Source organism: Eublepharis macularius, chromosome 1 (assembly GCF_028583425.1).
Source record: "Eublepharis macularius isolate TG4126 chromosome 1, MPM_Emac_v1.0, whole genome shotgun sequence".
Classification (NCBI taxonomy): domain Eukaryota; kingdom Metazoa; phylum Chordata; class Lepidosauria; order Squamata; family Eublepharidae; genus Eublepharis; species Eublepharis macularius.
Genome location: NC_072790.1, coordinates 188132776 through 188159424, shown reverse-complemented (window position 1 = coordinate 188159424; position 26649 = coordinate 188132776). Strand labels below are relative to the sequence as shown.

The 26649-nt window shown below is 38.9% G+C and overlaps 1 protein-coding gene across 3 annotated transcripts in view; it reads right to left on the bottom strand.

Annotated features, from left to right (window-relative positions):
• The window catches only part of GPATCH2 (G-patch domain containing 2), a 152435-nt gene that overhangs the window by 28422 nt on the left and 97364 nt on the right, over positions 1–26649 (bottom strand). For all 3 annotated transcript variants that reach the window (XR_008597759.1, XR_008597758.1, XM_054990405.1), the window contains exon 8: positions 23696–23766. Coding sequence is in view for 1 of the 3 variants with exons in the window: in XM_054990405.1 (XP_054846380.1) it covers positions 23696–23766 (71 nt within the window). In the remaining 2 variants the exon portion in view is untranslated. The remainder of the gene's footprint in view (positions 1–23695; positions 23767–26649) is intronic.

The following is a 26649-nucleotide window of genomic DNA, read 5'->3' as shown; positions in this document are numbered from 1 at the left end:
CCCAAATCCACTGTCTTAACACTAAGGGGACTGCTCTGCATATTAAAAATTTGTGGTGAAAAGGGGATGCACAATGGGATTTGCAGGTCTGCTTCTGCCATGAGTCATTATGTGCAAAAAGGGAACCTCCCATGCCTACTGCAAGGAGCTGTCTCAACTACCTCTGTGTGTATGTGTTATGTGCTGTCAAATCACCCCCAACCTATGGCAACCCTGTGAATTAAAGATTTCCAAAACATCCTGTCATTAACAGATTTGCTCAGATCCTGCAAACTGGATGATGTAGCTTCTTTTATTGAGTCAAGCCATCTCTTTTTACATCTTCCTTTTTTCCTAGTGCCTTCCACTTTTCTTAGCATTATTTTCCAGAGATTCTTGTCTTCTCATGATGTGACCAAAGTATGACAGCTTCCATTTTGTCACTTTAGCTTTCTACACTTGAATCTAAAGCCAACGTATCTGGAGATGTGAAAAATTCCAATGTGTGGAGTATAAATGGAAATTCAGTCCACCAGAGCATCTGATTTTTATGAGCTGTAGCATGCAAAGTAGCTCCAAGTTTAAAGTACATGATGACATAAATGAGAATATTTAAAGCAGTATTACTTTCCATGGCACCTTTCCTTATATGCATTGTTAAACCAATCACAAAAAACTTCATTCATTTAAAGGGCATGGGAGATGCATGAATTACAGGACCTTTACCGTGTTGATATTTACATGTGGGGAGGATGGGAGCAACCACATGAATATTTGATTGATTGGTCTTATTTCCATTATTATTTTACTAAATATGTGGCTTAATGGGTTGTAACTTTGCTTAGGGTTGCACTATAAATTCCTGAAATGGGACTTGGCAACTCTGGTTATCTCCGCTAATATGCTCTTTAACATGAAGACTTGGACTTGAAGATTGCAAATGGCTATTTCCCTGATTCTTCTCACTTATCCATAGCTTGCTGCAAGCTACAATTTTATAAATAGCATTTTGGCAGGAAGCTAGGCATGTTGTTTGGCAGTGGGGGATAGAACTTGTTAAGACCACCTTGCCTGAAAACTTGGCTGTTGATGTGCTGGTGACAGGGACTCGAGCAAGTAGTGTCAAAGGGAATAATTTTAAAGGAAAGACAACAGGAACTTGTCGCCTCGTTGCATGCATTTACAAACAGAGCTTTCCAGAGTATTAGGTCTAGTTAAAGCTACCCCCTGGATAAAAAGTGTTCCTGAGCAGCCTCAGACAAGCTTGGGAGACAAACAGATGTGACTATGGTCCCTGGCATTTGGCAAGAACACTCACTGTCACTAAGAAAAATATAAGCCTGGACAGGGCATCAGCTGCACAACAGTGAAGCAGGCCTGCAAGTGTCACAGCAGTGGCAAAGTTATGGCAGACGGAAAGAAAAGGGGCTGCAAAAGCCAGACTGGTGTGAACTTACACTAGTAGGCCAAATATATATATGTTTTTATGTTCATACATTCTCTGGTTAAATGAATAAACAGCAGCAACGACAGAATACTAGGGGGGGGGGCAGGGGGAGGACACCTGTTGCTACATTTTAAAATGATCCATTCCTTTGTTATTTAAAACTTGTTTTCTTTGCTTTGTGTGAATAATTTTTTAAAATATTGATTTATAAAGGATACTAAAAGAGGGGCACCAGAAAAGAATATATGATAAATGGAAATGGACTTTTATTAACAGCAATTACCTTGTAAGGCAATTTTTTAGCTGATTTAATAATATATGTTGCATCTGCTACTTGATACTGACATTTCTTTTGCTTTTTTCTCTATGTTGAAAGTACCCTTCCATTACAATTTAATTAAACACCATATTATGTTGCATGACAAACAGGTATTTCCTTAACCACCTGAAACAGCTGTTTCAAACAGTGTAGTAAAAAATGCTAAGAAAATTCTGGAAGTGAAAAATAATATTAGGGTACTGCTCGTTTCAGGATCTAACTAAAAAGAACTACTTCTAGGTGAGGCCCTCTACTAGTACAGAGCCTCCTCTCCTTTAATATGGAACAAGGCATCTACTCTGCAACCATCTTCATTTTTAAATACTGTAATCTAATTTTTTTCTCCCCAGAAGCAACGGACGCCTGACTTACTGGGCGGAGGGTTTGCAGCCGCGGGCACGGAGACGGGGGAAGGCTGGCGGCCGCCATGCTGTTCCTTGCCCGGCATGCTTTGAGCTGCGGGCAGCCAATCATTTTAAATTTGGCCGCCCTATTGCAAGCAGCCGGGGAGGGGATGCTGGGAGGCGGGGCTTACCGCTGGACCTCAGGGAGGAAGTTTTCCCTCTGGTCTGGTGGCTTAGCATATAAACAGGTGCCGCCACGCTCCCCCACACTTGGCTCTTCGGCACGAATCCCCACCCTCCGCTCCCTTGTTTTCTGTTCGTTTCACTTCCTTGTTGTTACAACTTGTCTTGCGGGTAGCATTGGATCAGATCTCTTTTGGGGGTACTGGGCCCTGGAACCCCTTCAGGGGATTCCCATAAGGAATCTTGGGAGTGAGATTGGAGGTACATGCCCAGCTTGGGGGCTGCCAGGGTTCACTCACTTCCAGGTGGCAGCGGAATCATGCAGGGGTGTACACCCACGTGATCTCCCCCTTAATGTCATTCCTTGCTGCCCCTCTTCAGTGGGGGGTCCTGAAGGGGGGGAGGGGTTATTGGCTGGCAGGTGGGCCTGCCGATGCTGGGGGATCCGATCCTTATGCTTGCCAATGCTGCTTTGTATTTGTATCTCAATAAAATTGTGGCCATTTTTACTCCAGCTGTGTGTGGGTCTTAGTTTGTCGCCATGCCTCCCCCCTGTCTCCACCGGGCCTCAGCATAGGCTGCAATCTGCATTAGTTTATTTATCCAGAGCCCTACTACTCTGCTTACTGAAACTGCACAGGTTAAAAAGGGCCATTTCATGTGACATCTTTCCTACATGGAGATCAGGCTGGATCTAGTGACTACCTTCTGCTATTTTTTTCAATAGAAAAAGATTTCATTTGACTGATAAAGTTGTTTTTATTAGAAGAAGTAGTGTAAGCCAGTTATTGGAACCACAAAAAAACACATGACGTGTCTGACAACAATGGAACCAGTGTATTTAATACATAAAACACATTACACAGTAAAACACATAATTCTAAAATAGCAATTCATAAAACAAATACTACACTCCACATATACAATACCATTGATAAAGTTGCTAAACTACAGGTACCATAAATTGATAAAGTACTGGTGCTACAAACTGCTACAAAAATTCATTGCACATATATATTGTTAAAGTGCAAGTGCATTGTAACAACTCAGCATATTCTTTTTTCACAGGTCCTTGTATGCAACAGTCCAACAATGAGTGGAGAGTTCCAGTAAAATAAAATCAATCTCTAAAATCAATCAGTAAAATAAAATCAATAAGTGCTTAAGCACTAAGAAATGGTTTTATGAATGGTTACCTATGAATGATACGGATGGATTTTTAACTATTGTGTACTCCTTGACAAAGATTGTAGGAAATGGGGCACATTAAGATCTGGATAACCCGTCGGAGGACTACCTTTGGATTTTTTTACAGCCAATATGAAATAATAACAAGAAACAATATACAACAAGAGATTGATTTTATTTTACTGGAACCCTCCACTCGTTGGGACTGTTGCATACAAGGACCTGTGAAAAAAGAATATGCTGAGTTGTTACAATGCACTTGCACTTTAACAATATATATGTGCAATGAATTTTTGTAGCAGTTTGTAGCACCAGCACTTTATCAATTTATGGTACCTGTAGTTTAGCAACTTTATTAATGGTATTGTATATGTGGAGAGTAGTATTTGTTTTATGAATTGCTATTTTAGAATTATGTGTTTTACTGTGTAATGTGTTTTATGTATTAAATACACTGGTTCCATTGTTGTCAGTCACGTCACATGGTTTTTTGCTGTTATACCTTTGTGACAGCACTTGATACTCTCTCCTTGCAGTTATTGGAACCAACCCATTATCACTGTGTAGGGATAATAGCTCCCTTACACTTTACTGTATATTATGCTAGTACAAAGGCTTATTTTTTTTCAGAAACTTGGTTTTCTAACATGTTTTGCAGAAAAACAAACCTTCACATATTTTACTCCTTCAGAGAGACTATCCTTGTATCGGAAGTGTCATGAGATCAATTCTTAAAAAACAAAACAAGAAGCTTGACATATTCTTTCCCTCACTATTATGATCTAGGAATGGGAGTAATTATACAGCTATCAGAAAAACAATAGTTATGATAGTGGCAAGTAGAAGAACAGAATTTCACACATGAAAGCCATGGCCAAAGAACTGCAAGCACACGTCCACTCTCTTGGCAGGTAGAATACACTGCAGTCACTGATGGGATGCATGATCTTGCAGGATCCCATTTATGGGTTTTATAGGACTCCTGGTCACAATCCCTCCCGGTAATAGGAAATTTTGAAGCTTTCAATGATTTAAAAATGACATATTTAAGAGATCTAGCCATTTCATATTCTTGTTTTACTATTATTATTGTTTAATTGACTACAGTATTGAGTGCAATTATTGTCTCCTACATTCTACCTTTCTCCAGGCATACACTTCCCAGATCATGTTTTTGATGCTAGGCTATTACTTCCAGAGGCACAAAGGTTTTTGCTTGTTGAATGGGATCTTCCCCCACCATGCCACACAACCCCCCATTCCTATTTCAGGGGAGATTTTAGCCTGCCACAGGAAGGAGGATATGAGAAAGTCATGCTCCACAAGTACAAATCCTTGAGCCTGTGGAAATGCTAATCTGGATCCTAGCCTATACCTTGTTTGGGAACTTTAATATGTTTTCTTCCAAAGTATGTTATACTGAAACCAATGTGTCAATCTTAGAAATAAATGTACTGTGTATGGTAGTTTAGCTCTGCGTGAATGACAGGTAAGGTTGATGTTGTGTTTTTTTATATTTAGCCAAGTTTTAAAAATGACAGGAACTCACTCTTTTTATGAACTCTTAGCAGAACAAATTATTCTGCTACTAGTAGTCGTGCAGTGATAAAAAACCCTGCATCTTCTAGAAATTGCACTGATTAAGAGCTCTTAAATTATCAGAAGCTCTTTCAGAATAGCCTTTTTAAAGTAAAATCTGAAATGAATGGTCATAGACTGAAGTAACTGTTCATAGGATTGCAATGAAAATAAAGCAGAACAACAGTAATAACAAAACATTAGATAAAGATGAGCCCTCCATTTCCAATTACTGGGCCAGACACACAGATACAAATCTTCCTTAAAAGCACATTGTGGAAGCCATCCTAATAATACCCGGCAAGCTGTTTTACCAGGTAGGATACAGCTCTGAAAAAAAAAATTGAGAATGAGCAGTCACCAATCTTACTTCCTTGGAAGAATGGACCCTTAGAAGTTCTTGATCAGCTGAGTGGATAAAGGGTCCTAGAAGTACATGAATCTCATGAAAAACTTTAAAGGTAACAACTAGCAAGATGAATTGAACCTGGAAACTAACATGTATCCAATTAATGTTCTGATGCACTGGTGTAATATATGCAAAACTGACATCTACTGACTTGGATACACACAAACATTTCTGTGAGCACGTGGATTTCCACCCATGCAGCATGATTTTCCTCCCTCCCTCCTCCTACAGCAGCCCCAAATCCCTCCTGAAATCTTCTTCCTAGAGGGTCCCCCCCCACCCCAAGAACAAGATTTTGGGGTGTGTGTGTGTGTGCATTTTGAGACATTGCAGGAGGCAGGAAAATCATGCTTTGTGGGTTGAAATCCTTGTGCCTGTAGTCATGTTACCCTGGATCCAAGCCACTGTATTTCAATACAGTTGATCCAGAAAGCTTCTGTTTAATTGTCTCTTCCTAAATATTTAACACAATCTTTTTTCTCCTTTCTTTTAAGCAGTAAATTGACTTAACTCTGTTCTTTATTTTTAGGCTACAATTAACAAATATTTAACCCAACTGGAATCATGAAATATTACAAAAACATCAACAGAATTCTGATACAGTATCAACGTGTTCCTGTAGATGGCTGTACAATCCTTCCGTTTGATCCCTGTTGGATGCTGCAATTAGTCTATAGGCTTTATATGAGAGTAAGTATGTGAGGTGTCTCAGCAGGATATTGTAAAATGGCTGGAGTTCTGCTCTTAATCTCAAAAAGGACAGAAAAGCAGTTCTGGTAAAGGAAAAATTTCTTTCCTTACATGAATACTATCGTGCTGTTCATTCAGAACACAAAAGGATCTCTTTAGCCATTTCAGGGGACTGCTGTTGTATCACTTATTAAAGAATATTACAGTATATGCAATAGTCTAATATTTCAACAGGATTCAATGACTGACCAAATATGAGTCAACAGAAATTACCAATTAAGCTAATAGATAAAATGACTGTCACACCTTTAAGTCTAGGGAACATACTACCTTGCATGTGGAAATCAATTACCAAATTTTTCTGTGAAAAGAGATAGCCAATCCTACTATTACTGCTACCACATTATATCTGAATGGTAACTGATGTTTGGGAAGTTGTTGAAAAGAAAACTGAGAATAGTGCATTGGATTCAGCAGTAAGGAGCTGATATAGCTTGGAAGTTACCTGTAGCCAGGGCATTTTTTCTGGGGAAAGAGGTGGTGGAACTCAATGGGTTGCCCTTGGAGAAAATGGTCACATGGGCTAGTGGCCCCGCCCCCTGATCTCCAGACTGAGGGGAGTTTAGATTGCCCTCCACACCACATGGCGTGGAGGGCAATCTCAACTCCCCTCTGTCTGGAGATCAGGGGGCGGGGTCTCCAGCCCATGTGACCATTTTCAAAAGGTTCTGGAACTCCGTTCCACCACGTTCCAGCTGAAAAAAAGCCCTGCCTGTCGCTCTCTTGAGCACTGTCCCCTCATCTGGCACCTGCCTCATGTTTCAGGAAAGTGGTCATGGCCCTAACCTTGTGGTGCATGGGACTTATGGTTGGTTATGCTGCCAGAATAACAGGTAAGGTGCAGCATCCCCAAGGTACAGTCCTCATGTCCAAGATGAAAATAAATAAGGCTTTCTTGGTTGATACTAATTGCAAATGTGGCTCTCCATGAGCTGCAAAGTGAGTATCACTGGAATAACAGATTTTTCAAGAACAACAGCAGGCTTCTGGGGAAAGCAACAACTCCTTTAGAGATCTTATCCAGTGGATCCAACACAGTATATTCTTTAGAACACTGGCTCTCAATCAATATGAGGGCTGTGAACAACAACATGAAAGCACTGAGAGGCTTTTTCTCAGTGACAAAGCACCTGATTTGCATGCAGAAACTGACAGTGCAATCTTAAATAGTAGAAAAGAGCAAGAGTCCCGTAGCAAGTATAAGATTATCAAAATTGTGGTAGGGTTTGAGCTTTTGTGAGACACAGCTCACTTCTTCAGACCCTACCACAATTTTATTAGTTTTATAGGCGGTATGAGACTCTTGCTCTTTTCTACTGCAACAGACAAACACAGCTACCCATCTTGATCAATCCTAAACAGTTATACCCTTCTAAGCCTACTGACTTTAAAGCAGGTTGGTGTGCAGTTTTATGAGCACTGCTTATTCTCAGTTTTCTAAATATGTGCATAAGTAAGCCCTATGTATTAAACTATTAAGTACAAACAAATAAAATAAACTATTAAGTCCAAAAATAAAATAAAAAAGCAAAATCCCTGTAAGATATCTATACAATGCAAAAGCAACCCCCCGTAACAATATAATACTTATCAGCAACTTGCATTAACAAGAATATGATTGAATGTTCTATATCAATGGAATACTTTGCAGAGTAAACAAATACAGATTTAACATTGGCCCATCTCTTCTTTGCTTTTCTTTTTTAATTATTCTCTTTATATTTCTATGTCTTCAGCATCTTTGAGCAAGATCCAGAAGCTTGAGAGAAAGATATAGAATAACTCATGTTCCTTCCCCTCATGCAGCTGAGTCTCATGTGCATGCCTTCTTTTATGTGGGCAAACCACATCCCTTGCCATGGGCAATACATGACACAATGCCTGGAATCACCAGGAAAGTAGGAGAAACAAGATGCCTTCTCTCCTCATTTCTATGCATTATGTGAAAGCAACCAGTTTCTCTCTTCCCCTTATCTTTAATCACCCAGACTTTTCCTTCCCTTTTCACAGGTTTAATGTCTTCATAAGAAACTTCTAGGAAGCCTTTCTGATGTTCTTTCTGGAACTCTTTCCCCAGAAAGGCTCGCCTGTTCCCTTCTGTTGGAGTCTTTTGCTAGTGGGAAAATATTTTTTTTGTTTCATCTGGTATTCCCGCAATGACTCCTCATTCCTGCCCTATAGTTGTTTTCATGTTTTCGTATATGTATTTTAGCTTGGTTTTAATTATGTGTTTTGCATGTTTTAAAAAATGTTTTTATTATGTTAGCTGTCTTGGTGGTCCTGATGAGGACAGAAAGGGGGGTGTATAAATTTTCTATACAAACAAACAAACAAACAAACAAACAAACAAACAAACAAACAAACAAACAAACAAACAAACAAACAAACAAACAAACAAACAAACAAACAAACAAACAAACAAACAAACGCTGATCAGAAGGCAGGGTTCTTGTACTTTTGGTAAGAACCTAATAAACTACATATCCGGTTCGTAACAGCTAGCCAGACCACCCTGAGAACTCACAAGCAAGACATACTGCTTACTCTCAGCATTAGACAATATGTTTATACTCTGCTTTCCCCATTTTCAAATGATAGTTCAAAATGACTGACAGAGTGCAGAGGTATACACTGCACCAAATAAATAATAATAAAAAGATGGACTAAAATTTGACTCTTCAACATGTTCACAACTATAAAACATAGTTTCCTGTTTACCACTAACTCAAAAACATCTTTAAATAAAAAGGCTTTACAATGCCTCTGAAACTGTGCCAGTGGAATCCTCCTGGTCTTTCCTGGGAAACTGTTCCAAAGATACAAGAGTTGCAGCTGAGAAACAGTATGATCAGGCCATGGCTTATCCAACACATTTTATTGACAGAACATAGAAGAAAAATACTGGGAAGGCATGGATGTTTCCAGCTAGTTATTATGGTTAACACTCCTGAGATCTATCCTTCTGACAACTGAAAAATTTCCCAAACTGTACCTTGTTCCATATATCTGGCAGGACATTGTCCTCGATTATATTTGTGTAAGCAGGGGGTGAGATATGAGAAAGCATTTTGAAATCCTTGTCCTACAATTTTATCAGTGAACATGCCTGGGTATGTTGAAATAAGCTCTGCACTGTTTGGGGTATGATTCATGTTGCCTTCACTGCATTCCAAGTCATGGTCCCCACAACCTAGTATTAGCTAGACAGCTGCTGTTTCAATGTTATATATTCTTTAAAAGCACCTGATTAAATTGGGAAAATAGAAGTTCAAGAATGTTTGGCTCCAAGACTCCTACATCAATACAGTTTATTTATTTACATTTACTTACAATTAAAAAAAACCTTTGTCTGGGAAGTTGGTATGACAGACAATACAAATGCAAAGAGTGAGAACATCAGACTGAACAGCAGCTGTTGGTCTGACATGTGATACATGTTGTGAAGGCTTTGAAGAATTAAGTCTCTTTGTAAGTTCTTGAACATACTGTTTCCCATTGTTGATAAAAAAGTATATGCCAAGTTGACCATACTCTACTTAATAGAATGTGAGGGCTCTGTGTGGATCCAACATCTGGGTAGATTCACATGATGCAGACAGATCGATTTGCCATGTTTGTTTGTCATAGCAGACATTATACGGTGTGAAGGGAGTATGTGCCAGGATGCAGCCAATCACAGTTCCATGCCTAATCTCTCAGTAGGTTTACAGAGAAGCACCTCATCTTTACAGTGTTCAACCAGGAAACATGTGGTTTATGTATGACAAATGCAGTTGCTTCATGAAGTATGTACTGGCACTCAGTGACAAAACTATTCATTTTTATACAGAATACTTGCTCCTTAAGATTTCTTAATACTAAGGCTCAACAAAGTAGTTTTCAGGAAGGCTCTGGATGGGTTTGCTCGTCGAGAAAATAACTGGTAGAATGTGGACAGGAGATTATTGCTGTTCCTATCATTGTCAGAGACAGTTCCTTCCAAAAATAATATATTTAAAAGATGCATACAAACATGTTTTTCAAGTGTGCTAAGCAATTTTATATGCTAAATGAAGGCGAAGAAGCATGTGATGAAGCATCAAAGAAAACCCAAGCTTGTCTAAGGAATGTAGGTATTATTTCTAGATTCTCTGTACTTTGGATGGTTTTAAAAGTGACTGAACTTTTTCAGCTTTAACTTACAGATTGATCTTAAAACAATTCTCAGTATTCACTAATGTTTAAAAGCAACCTATTCTGTGAAATTTCATGATATTGAGCACATGCTATAATATGTATGCATATCTTGTGATCTAGTACCACTCTTTCTTTTCAAGATAGCAGTTTACTTTTAAATTGCGTTTTAAAACCTATTATGAAGATTTTAACACTCAATTCAAAAGCAGACTACTATCTTGAAAAGGAAGAGTGGTAATAGATCACAAGATATGCATTTCTTTTCTGCTACATTACAGATGACCGAAATAGGTGAAACTATATTGAGAATAATGTGAAAAAACAAAAATAAAAAAAATCAAGGAGGAAGGTATAAAACCATGAGAGCAGTGAAGATTTGTTTTCTGCAGGTGCAAAAACACGGGAAAGGAAATTAAAATGGCTAAAGACTTAGATGGTTGATATAGAACAAGTTCCTTGAAATGCAGCATTGTCTAGTTATATTATCCTATAATTCTAAAATTACTGATGCAAAAATAGACAGTCTTCCACATGTTATATGTGCAGCCCATATGATGATATACTGTGCCCTTCTACTGCCATTCACATAATGGATTTCTGTTCACAGAATTACTCTGAAACAGCTACCTCAACTGCTTCAATTGAAAGGTAGAAAATCCACAATTTATTGAAAGGATATAACCAGACACCACCTCCCTACATTACTTGTTAGATGCTATGCTACAAAAATAGGTATGTGTGCAGTATCTGCACATTGTCTTCAGAATGACAGATAGCCTTCTGCTTAGAGATATCATGAGAATCCCTATGGATAGCTGAAGTTAGCCAGCTGGACACTGCAGCCCATGTGGAGCTTATTTTGGTTTCCCATCAGTTTCATAAGCAATGTTTCTATAGTACCTTTGGGTTTTAAGTGATCCAAAGTATGCTCAATCCTTGGAATGAGGATTGATGTGTTCAGTGCACTCTAGTTTACTTGCTAAATAGTTTTAAAATGTAAACAAACCAACATTCTCTGTTGTCATAAGAAGGAATCATAATTATGCCTGGCTTGGCCCAACGCTCTCTCATTTTATGGTCTACAGAGTATCTTGCTGCTGCTAATGTTTCTCCACTGTGCTTCCTGTAAAAAAGCGTTACCATGAACAGAAACATAATGAAAATCTTTCATACTCAGGGTGGGCAAATTATGACACTGTCTCAGGCACTTATGGGCTCTTTTGGAGAAGCTCATCTTTCATACTTAACAGATAAAATTAAGCAGTTGTTTATGGAAAGTTACAGAAAATGAGCCCAAATGTTGAATTTTCATCTTAGTTGTCTGGTTGTTCTGTCAAATCAGTGTCAGAAATCTCACACATCTTTCATAGCAAACTTTATAGCATTGTTGTCTGGCAGTAGTGTGAGCAGTCAGTGTCAGCATGTAATGCTACTTTCACTTCTAATGTCTACAGATGTCATTCTGACAGCTGCTATCTTGGCAAACTATACAGAATTTTCCTCAACTCAGGGGCTAGAAAGTGGGAAGCATGAAATCCCTTATACAGGCTGTATACTAGAGGTTAATGCTTTGTCTGATATTCAAATCCATCCAAACAAACCTAGCAAGAAATGGCAGGGACTGGTCACTTCAAAAACTTGTATCTGTTTTAGAAGCAATACCACCATGTCTTCAAGTAACCTACCTCTGAAGGGTATGTGACTGGAGTTTGTTGTAATACACCAGTTACAGTGCTCTGACATTAAATATATGCAGACAGTAAAATGGCACATGTTCACATGTAATGGCAAGCCATGGAGCATCATTAGAGAAAAAAGCTTAGCAGACTGGCAGACTTCTTCATTCTCCCCCTTCTGATCTCAGTTTTACTTTTGCAGGTTTTATCCAGAGCAGAAACTATGGTTAGTTCTCTTCCCTACAAGTCAGGATTAAGTGGTTGATTTGAATCCTGGTACATAGGATAAAAGGTTTGCTATAAGTGAGAATGATTAATTTCTGAGCTTCTGCGAGGAAAGGAAACATGTGAGCTGAAGGCCACAGGCTCAATCCCATTGTTTGTCTTTATGTCAAAACTGTGTGACTTATATATGAGAACTAAAGAACGAAGTGGTATGTGTAGTGGTTAGAGCATCAGACTAGGACCTGAGAGATCCAGATTTAAATCCCCACTCTGCCATGGAAGCTTGCTGGGGGACCTTGTGCCTAACCTACCTCATAGGGTTGGTGTAAGGATAAAATGGAGGTGGGGAGAAATGTGCAGTAAAAATAAAGTAAATAAATAAAATAGATGCTCTGGAGAATTCTGCTTTATATACCTCTTGAAATAAGCAATAATGTAATTAAGATTGTGTTGTTCCACAATGTTAAACTACAATAGTGAAAGATATTTTAAATAATACATATCTGTAAACAAAGCCTTACCATCAGTTCTCTGTTAAAAATCAGATAGCAATAATACTCTTATAATAATTTATAAAAAAACAGAATTGTGGAGGACATTTTTGTAATGGAATTGTTTAGGAGGACATTTTTACAAAGGGTCAATGGCAAGAGTTTATGGTACTGTTTATTGAATGCATTCTCCTTTTTTACTGCATTGTTTTCTAATTTCTGTACTCCAATTTTTGCATTATTATATCATGTCTAATATTATTTTTAACTCACACTGCTTTATCATATGTCTTATACTGTTCAGATTGCACTGTCTTCTATTTTGTAATTGCCTTCAGTGAGAAAGGCAGGCTATTCATGAGTAAGAGAGCCAGTATAGTGTAGAAAGCAAGTGTGCTGTAATTGTTAGGGTCTGGGAAACCAGATTCAAATCCTCCATTCTGCAATGGAAACTTGATGAGCCAGTCATAGACTCTCAGCCTAACCTACATCACAGGGTTGTTATGAGGATATAATGGAGCAGGGGAAAATATTGTAAGCTATTCTGGGCTCCCACAGGGGAGAGATGCAGGGTATAAATAAATTAAGTAAACAAATGTATCCAATGAACATTTGATTAACATAGCTCGAAATGTTCAAATCCTGTTATAAGTACTGGGAAATAAAACACACTTGCTTTTAGTATGACTGAGACATGTGTTAGAGGGACTCAGCTGCTCCATCCCTGAGCCTGTGGGAGTGCTGCTCCAGCACCTTTTAGATGGAATGTGGGAGGGGACCGCAACAGCAGTTCAGTTCAGGGCTGCTTTAAATATGTGCTCCTATGTGAGCCCTAGAATTGCTTATGTTCTGTTTCAGCATTTCTTCAACTCTGTATTGGATTCTTGATAATGTTATGTCTTTGTAAACTTGCATTTATTTACTCTACGGCATTGTTTATGAAATTGTCCTTGATACTGACTGTACTGCTCTCACACTGTGTAATCCACCTTAAGTCTCAGTGAGAAAGGTGGACCATAAATGGAATAAATAAATAAATAAGTATGGTTTCCAATATCAATTGAGAATATATGTGTGCGTCCATTTTGAACTGGGAAGGTGTAATCAGAATTTTATGCTGAATTCAGCTATTTGCTTGTCTATTTCTGAAGTCTTTCCTCAGGCTTATCTATAACAATGACATCATCAGCATAACACATATTGTAACATCTGCTTTCACACCACTGAGAACGTTATTGTATCAGCCAACAAGAGCTATGACCATTCTTTTTTTTTTTTATTAAATGTTAAACAGATGTGATAGAACAATTCAGCCCTGTCAAATTCCTTTCATATAATGCCAGTATGTTAAGATTGGGGCTTTAATGGTGACACATTTGTTTTATATGGAATGCTAACACAATGTGACTTAGAATGAGGAAAAAAATGTTTCTCTCTTGCCAATACGCATTCTCATCACCATACACAGTACTCTAACACCTCCTAGCTGTTTCAAACCTTATTCAAATTCTAAGGCTGTCAGAGGTTTACCTGCAATAAATAGGTTGGAATCATTTAAAAAGAAAATCTGCTAGAAAATGAAGTCCAACAATATAGTTATTTTTAATGTTACACCACTTTCCCTCAAGAGACTCATGAACTTTATGCCAACCAAAAGGATTTTAAAATATCTGTATTAGGGTCTTACTGTCCTCAGAAAGGATAATGCATTGTTTTTTCTTGCTTCTAATTAGTAATTTAAGCATATGTTCAGCATTTAACTCTAAATGTTTGCCTTTTCCCCAAGCTCTAAGACAGCTGTCCAAGATGTGAATGCCAGAAAGCATTTAAATATCAACATCTGTTGAATTATGTTAATGCAATGTAATATAATTGGGCATGAGTTGGAATTGATCAAAAGTATATGTACTAGACAAAGGCAAATCCAAAGCAATACTTCATTGCACAAACAAGTCAAAGGTAACAAAAATCTGTTTGTTAATAAACTAACATGATCAGAGCATAATGTGCTGACACCCAGGCCCAAAATATGAGAACACTGAGAAAATAAAAATCCTTCTAATAAAAATCATCCTTGTAGAAATCAAGTAGTTGTCAGCTCTGGTTTAGATCTTCATTTGATTGCAGAAGTACCTTAGATGAAGGATTCAATTTTAGTTAAAAAGTATTAGCTAATGATAAGGAACAGCTCATAATAGGAAGATCCTGTCTAAATCTAATGACGCATAGTCCTCGGGATACTAGTCTTTAGTTTCATAAATTCTGAGGGAAATAGTTCTGTTTCACTTATGAAACAAAACTTTATGTTTCACTCTTGGCAAAAAAAATCAGTTTTGCACAGTACAAATTGAAGGGGAATGTGACAAAGTTGTTCTGCAAGAGAGAAGACCCCCCTCATGTTGAGAGATATTGAATTAAGTTCCTTGTATAGAAAATTAAGAATGAGACTTGCTAATCTGTGTTGTTAAGTAAACGTCATAGAGTTGTGGAGTGCCTAATGAGCTTGCAAACTAGGGCATGCCCTCAATCATTAGAAGGAACTATGATTAACTTTCGAACATCTTTTGAGTTGTAATGTTTTCTTGGAGATTAAGGAAACTTTGTAGATTGTGTCCTTAAATTATAAGATAGCTGTAAAACACTTCTGCTCATCATAAGAAAAAGCTGAGAAAAAGCTGTACTTAATACATAGAATAATAACAACAACATTTGATTTATATACCACCTTTTAGGACAACTTAACATCCACTCAGAGTGGTTTGCAAAGTGTGTCATTATTATCCCCACAACCATCACCCTGTCAGGTGGGTGGGGCCGAGAGAGCTTTGGAGAGCTGTGACTGATCCAAGGTCACCCAGCTGGCATTAAGAGGAGGAGTGGGGAATCAAACCAGGTTCTCTAGATTAGAGTCCCGCTGATCTTAACCACTACACCAAACTGGCTCTCCCAGAAGAAAGTTGTTGCATAAGTCACAGTCTTTCCAGACGATGAAACACTACTGATGATCATTAAAAGTCTGCATACGCTCTGATCTACACTACTTGTGCATGAGATCCTTGTCTATCTTGGCTGTTAAAATCATGTAAAGACCACAAATATGAGCCCTTGAAGCTATCATAAACCAGACACTAACTCAAAGTACCATTCCCAGACCATTCAAAGCGGCAGTTATCAGCCCACTACTTAAAAACATCCCTAGAAGACAATCGTTTGCACCAAGTGGAGGACATGAGAGCAGAGAAAGAGCTCCACTAACTACTTACAGCTTCTAGGATGGAGGCAACATCTGTGGGACAATGCTTACAAAAATATACCATGGTTGTAACCCCGGACTGTTTTCTAAGTTGAGGCCACCAGTATGTTTGATATTTGAATATATGGTTTTGGGGTGCATTTTTGAGCTTTGTTATCTGGTACAAAATGTATGGCGAATTTACTATTCCAGTGCAGATGGCAGCTCGTAGATATGGAGATGAGACTTATCAAAGGTGGCCAGTATCAGGCAAAAATGCTTACTGTTTATCTAACCTCTCTAGCATCCCAAGGACTGACAATGCAGGGGCCTCTTCTGCCCCCCACCTTGCCAGGCATAAGGCTGAGGCTGGGCCTCCGCCGGTCTTTAAAAAAAAAAAAGGGTGTATAAAAACTTAACCCTCCCTGTGAAGGCTGTCCACCATCCTGTTTTAAATGTGTATGGATTTTTTGTATTATTATTATTATTATTATTATTATTATTATTATTATTATTATTATTATTATTATTATTATTATTATTATTATTATTATTATTATTCTAACTCACCCTTCCCACAAGCAGGCTCAGGGCGAGGTACAGCAGTTATAAAAAGATAATACAAATATTAAAACAATTCATAAAACAACAGTTCATCATAAAATCAACAAACAGATAATAACTGTCTCAAGATGGGGTCAATTCCAGATTCCTGTCCATCAACATACAGGGGGAGGGAAGTGGACCCCAGGATGGCCTGGTCTACTGTGTCAAAGGCTGTAGATAGATCTAGGAGGAGAAATAAGGAGGCATGGCCTTCATCTATAATCAGACAGAGATCATCCACTGAGGCTCCTTGATGACCCCTCTGGTCCTTGGGATGGAAAACAGCCCTGTAGTTTACTGGGTGACCTAAAGAGGGTTGGAAGATACCTAGAAAAGACACTCGTGAAAAATTTGCGCTGAAACTGATAAGAGTATGCTACAGAACCCACTGGAGGACCTATGAAGCGGAAATGAAAGCAGCAAAGAGACATTATTTCTCAGCAACAATTGCATCAGATAGTTCATGACCACCCCAATTGTTCAAGGTAACTTAACATCTTCTAACCCTAAATCTGAACCTTTATAGTCTCAAGAACAGACAACTATCTGTGAGGTCTTTGCAAAGTTTTTTGCCAAAAAAAAATAGCACGAATACACTGTGATCTGGATGCTAGTTGTAATACAGATGAAATGGAAGAAATGTTTAATACAACGTCTGTCTCATGTATGGACTGCTTTGAACCAGTTACAATGAGAGATCTTAACAGGATCCTGACATCTGTGAAAGCCACTACTTGTGCACTGGATCCTTGCCCATCTTGGCTGTTAAAATCAAGTATGGATCACATAAATGAATGACTGAAATCTATTGCAAATCAATTGCTAACTCAAGGCACCTTCCCTTGTCAACTCAAACAGGTGGTTATCCATCTGCTAATTAAAAAAAAAACCCACCCCTAGACAAAAATGACCTGGCCAATTATTGTCCAGTTTCTAATCTGTTCTTTTGGAGCAAACTCCATGTCTTTTTGGATAACTCTAGTGCACTGGACCCTTTTCAGTCTGAATTCAGACCAGGACATCAGACAGAGATGGCTCTAGTAGCCTCAGTGGATGATCTCTGTCTTATTATAGATGAAGGCCGTGCCTCATTTCTCCTCCTGGATCTATCTACAGCCTTTGACACAGTAGACCAGGCCATCCCAATGAGGCATTTGGAGACAGAAGAGGGCATCAAAGGATGTGCCTTGGGCTGTTTTAAATAATTTCGCATGGAACGGACTCAAAAGGTTGCCATCAGAGATCAGCTATCTCCAGAATGGGAATGATCTCTCAAGGTTCCACAGGGAGCAATCTTATTTCCCATGTTATTCAACCTCCATGTAAAGCCTTTAGGAGAATGCATTTGCAGCTTTGGAGGAGGATGCCATCCAACTCTATATCACTCTATCCAAATCAACACAGGATGCAGTAGAAATCTTGGGTTGCTGCCTGACAGCTGTAGTCAAAGGGCTGAAAATGAAAATATTGAAATGGAACTCAGACAAGACGGAAGAGACGCTCTTTAGGAAGGCAAAGATCTTGAAGGATATTGCACTCTGCACTTTCGATGGAATTTGAGTGCCCTTCCTCCCTTTGATGCTTTCCCACCAAAAAATCACATGATCAGGAGGAGGGGCACTATTCCTTCAGTTCTCTCCAGTGGAGACCCCCCAGAAATGAAGGTTCCAGAGAGTTCATAGCAGGGAAGGAGGGAGGGATGTGTACTTGCACCGAAGACCACTCAATGAACAAATTACAGGTATTGCAGCCCTATTTTCATCTTTGTGGCTTCTGTGCAGTCCCACATTGGGAGAGTAGCAAGTTCACTTACTGAAGGAGGTGTGTGTGAAGCATTCAAAGTACGAGACTATGGAGACTACCTTCCCAACAAATGCTTAGTGTCTTATTGACATTAACCCAGAGGTGCTTCTAAAAAAGCTTGGAGCTCTCTAAAAGTGTCCCTGAGAAAGTACAAGCAGGAATGCAGCAAGGAAAGAAGAGCGCTTTGGTGGGGAGAGCTGAGCTTGGAAAAAAGCACTGAACAGCCATGCACTCAAGGAAGAGTGTGATAGCCTCTACCATCCCACAAAGGGAGGGCTGTGTAAGGATACTGCCAGGTCTCTCTTGAAACCTGAATGACTAATACAGCTGATAGTGTGGTGAGACATGAGGACTGAAAGTAAACCCCTGGTAGGGAATCCTGGCCAGAGCATTGAACACATTATTACTATGAAACTCTATGAAGGGGGGGGGGATAGGTTAGAAACCCACAGTGTCCTCATTCCACAGCTGGAAGTGCTGTACACTAAAAATGAAGCACCAGAGAAGTGCAAAAAGTTAACCAGGGATTGTACCTCTACTTTAAATGTCTTTAGAGATCCAATAAAGAGGAAAGTTTAGAGTGTTTGAGTGCTGAACATAGTCAATAGCACAAAAAGAAGGGTCCAAGCCCTGCTACAGCCAGTACAGATGCTTACCCACTGACAGGTGCAAGACGGTAGTCAAGGAGCAGAAATTGCCACTCAGGAAAAACAACAACCCTGAGACTACTGCTAAAGTGCAAGAAAAGGAGCTGATCAAAACTGCCAAAGCCATCAGCGGTAGTGAAAACATAGTAGATCCACACCAGAATAATGAAAACAGTGAAGCAGGCATGATAGGGCCAAAGAAAGAACAGACAGTATGCACCATCAATGAACCTTGTGCTGCTAGCAGAACAATCTGCATTGTAAAAAAACAGCCAGGAGATAAAACATAAAAAAGATTACCTTGCCGGTGGATTGGCAATGGCATTCCCCAATGATAGGGGTCCCTTGCAGCAAAGGAGCAAACAAAAGGGCAAGCCATGGACCATCACAGTGTCGCAAGGCCAAACAGCCCATGCCTCCAATCAGAGTATCTAGGAGTCAGCACCAGTTAGCTGAGGAAACATAATTGCAATGCATTGCAAAGACATGGGACATTTGCAATAAAACATAAGACAAAGAAAGGTAAGGTATGTCTAGTACTCTTGGTGAAAGTAGCAGTAGTATGATAAAGTAATTTTGCAGAAGACCAGGAACCACATGGAGGCACACTCTTATAGTAGGGCACCCATACCACAGAGGCAACCCTTGAAATCACGCTCAATCTCATGAAAGTGCCCAGGGAAGAACAGAGCACTGAAAGCATGACATAGGAAAGAAGAAAACAAATTTAGGTATCCCATGAAGTGTGAAGCTTAAACTGAAGACCACATGCTGCCAAGGTGACACATACAGGTATATAAGAACACAGAACTGAAATTCTGAAAGTGAAAACACTGAACAATCTGTGGATCGACTAAGACTGAAAAGGCAAAGGAAATTCTTTTTTAACTAGTAGGACAAGAAGGAGGGCTGTTCTGCAAAAAGTCTGTAACCAAATGTCAGCAGAGGAAAAAAACTATATTGAAGCCTCAACAGGGATACTATAGTTGTCAGGTATTTTATAAACATCCAAGGTGTTGGAATTCTGCCACTAGATGTCTGCACCCCCAACAGCAAAGATATGTGTGAATAAGACAGCCAAGCACAACTGTAAAGATTGCAATACACAAAATCAGATGACCTGGACCTAAAATAGGCTTTTCCATCTGTCCTCCTTAACATACATGGAACAGTCAAAAATAACACTTTTTTTCAGTCTCAGGGGGAATACTGAACTGAATAGTTCAAATAATGGGAGGACAGGTGACCTCCCTGAGAAAAGAGGTGGGGAAGACCCTGTGTCCTTTGAGTCCATAAAACAACACAGATGTGAAAAAGAACTGTGGGAAAACTGTGAGTGGTGGACAAGGCAGCAGAACACTGAAATTTTACTTTTTCTTATAGAATAAATCACCAATAGGTATAGACAAATGAATTTAAAGGATTTGACAGCAAGCCTGTTCCTCCCCATAGTGTACTGTCTGTCTGGACTGAAGAATTCAGAGTGTCTGTATGAAGTCACAGCACCTTTTATTTTGAGCAGTTTTATTGAGTTTAGGAGTCCCCCACGGTCAGTCCCAGGGCCACTGCCTGCTGGCACTGGGGCCCAACTTTGTGTGGGTTCCTCTCTGAGGTCCCAACCTTCTTCTGCTCACTGTTCTTTCTCTCTCTTGCTTGCCATGCACACCTGCTTGGTGTAGCTCACTCCTCTTGTTTTGTGCTCCCAAAGAACCTTTTATTTTGAGCAGTTTTATTTTGAGTTTAGGAGCTCTCCTCCCAAGGCCAATTCCAGGGCCACTGCCTGCTGGCTCTGGGGCCCAGCTTTGTGTGGGTTCATCTGTGAGGCCCCAACTCTCTTCTGCTCGAGCAGAACCTGAGCTGAAGTCTCCCTGTGAGATTGGCATCTCTCTGGGTGAATGGGACTGTTGAAATGCCCCTGGTTTTGACAAATTACAAAATTAACAAATTGTTTCGTGAAACTAGTCAATTTTGTGAAAATTCGTGGCTCGTGATTCGTGAGAAATGATGAAACATGAACTTCTCATTTCGTTTTTTTCCCATTTTGTGCCCATGTCTACTTCCCATTCCATCTCCACAAAACCTCTGCAAAGTAAGCCAGGCCAAGAGAATATGATGGGCCCAAGGTCACAGGCAAGCTTTTTAGGAAGAATGACCTTAGAATCTGGATTTCCCAGATCTTAGTCCAATGCCCTAACCACTATATAAAACTGTCTGTTGTTAGAAATGGTGTCATACAGGAATGACCCCAGAGACAGGATGAACACAATTGCAACAAGAACTCTTTCGAAGCAGTAGCAATTGTAATGCTGGGGAGTTTATTTCAAGTTTTATGTCAATCCCAGGATACTAAAATCTGGAGCAGTTCTTGTCCAGGTTTTACTCATCTCTATGTAAACTGGCTGAAGGGCTGTTAGGGATTAGTGGATTAGATAAAACAAATTTTAAAAAGGTTAAAAAGTTAAATATATAATACTATATAATGTCAAAAAGCTAAAGAGCTAGAATAAATAAAGAATAAATAAATAATTAAAAAGTTAATAAAAAGTAAATGAAGTAAACCGGCATCTATATACAGCCTCTTCTCCTCCTGAATATCAGGAGAGGGGAGCAGGGAAAGAAGTTCTTGCTGCTGGCTGTTTAACCAATTCAGCCAAGGTGCGGATAAGAGGTGGCTACAAAACCTCAGTATACCTAAAAAAAGTAAAATAAATAGAAGCAATGGAAGGAAAAGGAAAGTATAACACCCTACTGGGAACATAGAGGGGTGGGGGGAAGGTTAAGGAGAAAGGGTAAAATAAACTAAATAAAAAACTAAAAGCAGAGCAGAGTGCAGCCTCGGGTGTTTGTAAGCTCACACCAGAACTTATTTCTCTAATCTTGGAACTAAAAAATTCTGAAAAAGTTTTAAAGCATTCAATAGGGAACCGGTCTGGTCCTAGAGATTTACCAATGCTCATGTTCACTATCACAGCCCACTAGATCCTCCTGACCTAGCCATGCTTTCTTACTTTCAGGTCCGGCTTACTCTTTTCCTAGGTAACAACCAGATCTTGGCCTTGCCTATGTGGCTCTAGTTTTGTTCTGTGTATCTGTGCCTGAGAGCATGCTAATTCCTTCTCTAGCCTCTGCGTTTCTCACTCAGGCTGCATGCAGATTCTGTGCAGGCACCTATTCTTCGTTCCATTCCCCTTGGGCTTGACTTCTCAGCTCAAACTCTGACTTCAAACAATTCTCTGGATTGACTATCCTGAGGTGGAAAGAAAAACTGATGGCAGTTTCCTTGTACTCAAATAAAACTACAACGCATACTGCTATTAAGGTATGTGTTAAATTTTATACATAGTCAGACACAAGTTCATTTCTTTGATGTTGTCATTTTCTACAGAAGTCACATTAAACAATTATAGTTTTGGTAATTAACCAGTAAGTATAATGCACAATTTTCCTACCCCAATCTATTAACAGCTGCTCAAAAATGTAGTAATTAATGGTTTCATTTATTTTTGGCAAACCTGCAATGCGACAAATAATTTTCTATCTACTGCAAATTAGGACTCCTTCCCAAACAACAGATGACATGGTGGGAAAAAGGGAGCAGGCATAACTCTTGCACATCTTTGCCTCTTTAGAAGATCAAATAAGGAGCAGCTGTAATTCTATTTGTCACATCTGTGTAACAAAATATAGTCATCTGTATCATCAGAAGAAAATGAACAAGCTCTGTTCAGATGCAAACAGATTGCCCACCACCAACCTGATGGGAAAAGGCTCACGATGGGCAAAATGAAGTTTGTGATCTCAGTTTTCTCACTGTTGTCCTCACCATTTTAAACAACAGCTAGTTACTAGTTATACTATATCCCCAAAATTAATAATTATATAAATAAATTGATTGAATCATACATTTGTATCATCAAAAAGGCCAGAAATTAATTAGGCTAATTCTGTTAAGAAAATGAGAAAATACAATCTGTGTTTAAATAAAACTGTGATACATCACAAATTTAGTTCATTATATTTTCCTTTAATGTTTCTTGTCCATTATATTCATTATTTTTGAAAAATCAGCTGTTTAATAGGTTTGTTAGCTGTGAAATTAATGTCTTAATTTTTACATCTTAAGGTGAGGGTCTATTCACACAGCAACTTTCATTTCTAATACTGTAAACAAAAATCAAATGGAGAAAAATTTGCAGTTCGTATGTCTGAGAAAAAATATAAGCAGATCAACTGCTTTTAATTTTTGTTAAGAGAAAGTGTTACTTTTAAACCTTGTTTGTGATCATTATTCTTGGTGTGAAAATCAACTGAGAGCATACTTAATAAGTGGAATCTAAGCAATATAGGTCACATTGCATATGCAATAGTAGAGAAAAAACCCCACAAAAATACAGTATCCTACCTCTTCCCAACATAACAAGCATTCAGTAATATTTGTGCTCAGATGGTCAGTTTTGGGGATTCTAGTGGCAGAAGAGGTGGAAACAGTGCCAATTTTTATAGACTCCAAGTAAGAGAAATCTTGACTGGACAATTTTAGATATACACAGTTTCTCTTCATATCTACAAATATCTGTCTATCAGGTCAAATACTGTCTTAGGATTATAAACTAATAAACTACAATGTACATTAAAAGCTCACCTGCTTGCTGTTTTCACAGAGCTGTTTTTCTTGTGTCCTCTCTCTGATCGGTTGTCTCGCAGGAGTTGAAGCTATATAAAACATTTAAAAGAATTAAACAGTAGCCCAATACTTACAAGTTTTAGAAATTAGTACCCTTAAGCTTTCCCATGCTTTTACACTACATTTCTTCAACAATGGGCTTGGCAATCCTTAGCAATCTATTCATAATGCAAGTCAAGTTTGATTTGGATCCTCGTTTATTTTGTCCTCCAAGGTGTCTGAGTATTGTTGTTTAATTTTAAGACAAATAGCCTATCTCCTTTTGTCAGTTTAACCACAGGGGTTGAAAAGTTTTTTGTTTTATTTGACATATACCCAATAAACTCTTGTTGTCTTCCCCACTTGTTGTCTGTGTTTGTTTATATGTCTATACATTTTAATTGTACTTACATGAAATAAATAAATGTTATTTTTAATGTTTTAAATGTTTTAATACTTGTTGTTTGCTGCCTTTTGGATCCTATTTAGATGGGAAAATGTTTTAAATATATAAATAAAAATAAACGTTGTGATCATATAGCATTTTAAATTCATTTGAAAGTTCAAATCTCATGTCCAAAAGCCTTCTGAAAATGGAAACCTATGCGATAGAACTGTTGTAAGAATGAATAAGTATTTCATATGGTAAAATGCTATATTAACAGTACACAAAACTTCCATCTGAACACACAGTAGATTGCATACCTACCCAGTCCTTCACTGTATTTATGGAGTGAAATAGATCATGTAAATCAAGTTTAGTAAAATTCTAACAGTGAATTGTAACATAAATGAAGTTTATTAGATTTAAATATTTCATAGATGAAAAGGAAAAATATACTCCTTTCGTCAGTTTATGAATAAATGGCACAAATGGCCTACTGTCCAATACAATAAAACCATTTGGTGCAATATTAAAAGGCATTTCCAAGATCAAGACTTTTCTTTAATTAAAAATTTTATTTATGACTGCCAGTTCCATCCTAAGCATAATTACACCCTTCTACTTCTACTGAAGTCAATAAGCATTACTTCAAATATATCTGGAGCAGAAAACCAGCTAGGGAAGCAATTGGGCCTTTGAATGATGAAGGAATAAAAGGATTGCTTAAGGAAGATGGGGAGATGGCAGAGAAATTGAACGAACACTTTGCATCTGTTTCTGGGAAGGGTGTCTAAACAACTGAGTCTAACTGAGATGATGAGAGATGAAGTTCTACAACTACTAAACAAACTGAAAACCAATAAATCTGCAGGTCTAGACGGCATGCATCCAAGAGTTCTTAAAGAACTCAAACATGAGATAATCTACTTGGAAGTATACTAGCTTGATACCTGTGCTTCGCTACTGTATGTAACTACTTTAAATCCAGTTATACTACTTATGGATAAGTAACCTGATTTTTACCTCAGAACACAGAGTTCCACAGCTGACCAATCAGAGAGAGAGGGGTGCAAGCAGGCAGGAGCCTGACAGCCACACAGGAAAGCCAGGCCCCACAGGGAGATTGGCAACCCTAGTGAACTTTGAGGGGAAGACTGGGAGGTGCATTTTACCTCAGGACACATTCAATGACTCCCATGAGCCCGGGATCAAACTCAGGTCATGAGCAGAGCTTGGGCTGCAGTACTGCAGCTTACCACTCTGTGCCATGGGGCTCTTTTTTTAGGTAAAGTTACTTTCCCCATATATATGCTGCCACCATTTAAACTTGGCCCATTTAATGTGACCACAGTGTTTGAGGACTGTATGGAATATTTTCTCTCATTCATTGATTTCAAGCCAGCCATGGTTAAACCAAACAGAAGTAAATTTCATTTACAAGATGGAACATAGGAATGAATGGATTTTAAACTAATAAATTTACTGGAGTTTAACAGAGAATGTTTCTATGGAACAGAACAGGTTTGAAATTAGCCAGCAATATCTCTGCTGCCTCTCTTCAGCAGAGTCAAATCCCTTCTCCTTTAGCCACTCCCAAAAGCCTTCTTACTCTCCAGCAGACACTAACTCTCCCACTGGCTGTCACTCAGGAGAGGCAGAGCTGGAGCCAGTCATGTCTGCCACAACTTGATCCTGTCCACCACAACTTGGTTCTGTTCTGTGGTGCTCCCCTATTAGCTCTGGTTTCTGCCTGGTTTCTGTGAGTAACACTAGTTCTGTTGGGCTTGCAACACTGTCCTTCAGTTTGGTTGTGGCGGGATTTCTGATATGGTTTGACATGATTCTCTGCTTTGATGTTGGTTCCCTTGCTTCAGTTTGTTACTTCTGTTGGCCAGGGGCTGTAACTTTGCTTAAGGTTTCTTTGCCTGGAAAGCCTTGGAAATCCCCATGACAAATGATGGAAAATGGCTGGGGCACTGTTTTCTGAGCCCCACAGAACTGGACCCCAGGGTCCAATCTTCCTGAAACTTGGGGGGAGGGGGCTTTAGTGGATAAGGAAGCAATAGATTCCTTGCAAATTTGGTGGAAGTTGTTTGAAAAATGACCCTCCCAGCCCCTGGATAGTTTCCCCCTTAGGGAATAACAGTCGGTTATATTGGGGATTCCCTAACTTTACCCAACTGGATTGGAGAATCGATATCAGGGTTACTGAAAAGTTATGGTATTCCTGCTACTCATATCCAGATTAAACCAATTTTTGGGAGCTTCATAGCCCTAGGTATCATATACTTGGACTTCCAAAATGCTTCTGACAAGGTACTTCACTAAAGATTCCTGAGTAAGTTTTGCAATCATGGGACAAGAGCATGTGTCCACTTATGGATTATATGTTGGAAGAATGCACAGAGTTGGAATAAATGGACAGTTCTCACAATGAAGCGAACAGTTGGCTCCCACAACAGTCTGGAGCTATTTAATGTGTTCATATATTATTTGGAATTGGGGCTGAACAGTGTAGTAGCCAAGCTTTGCAGATACCAAAGTATTC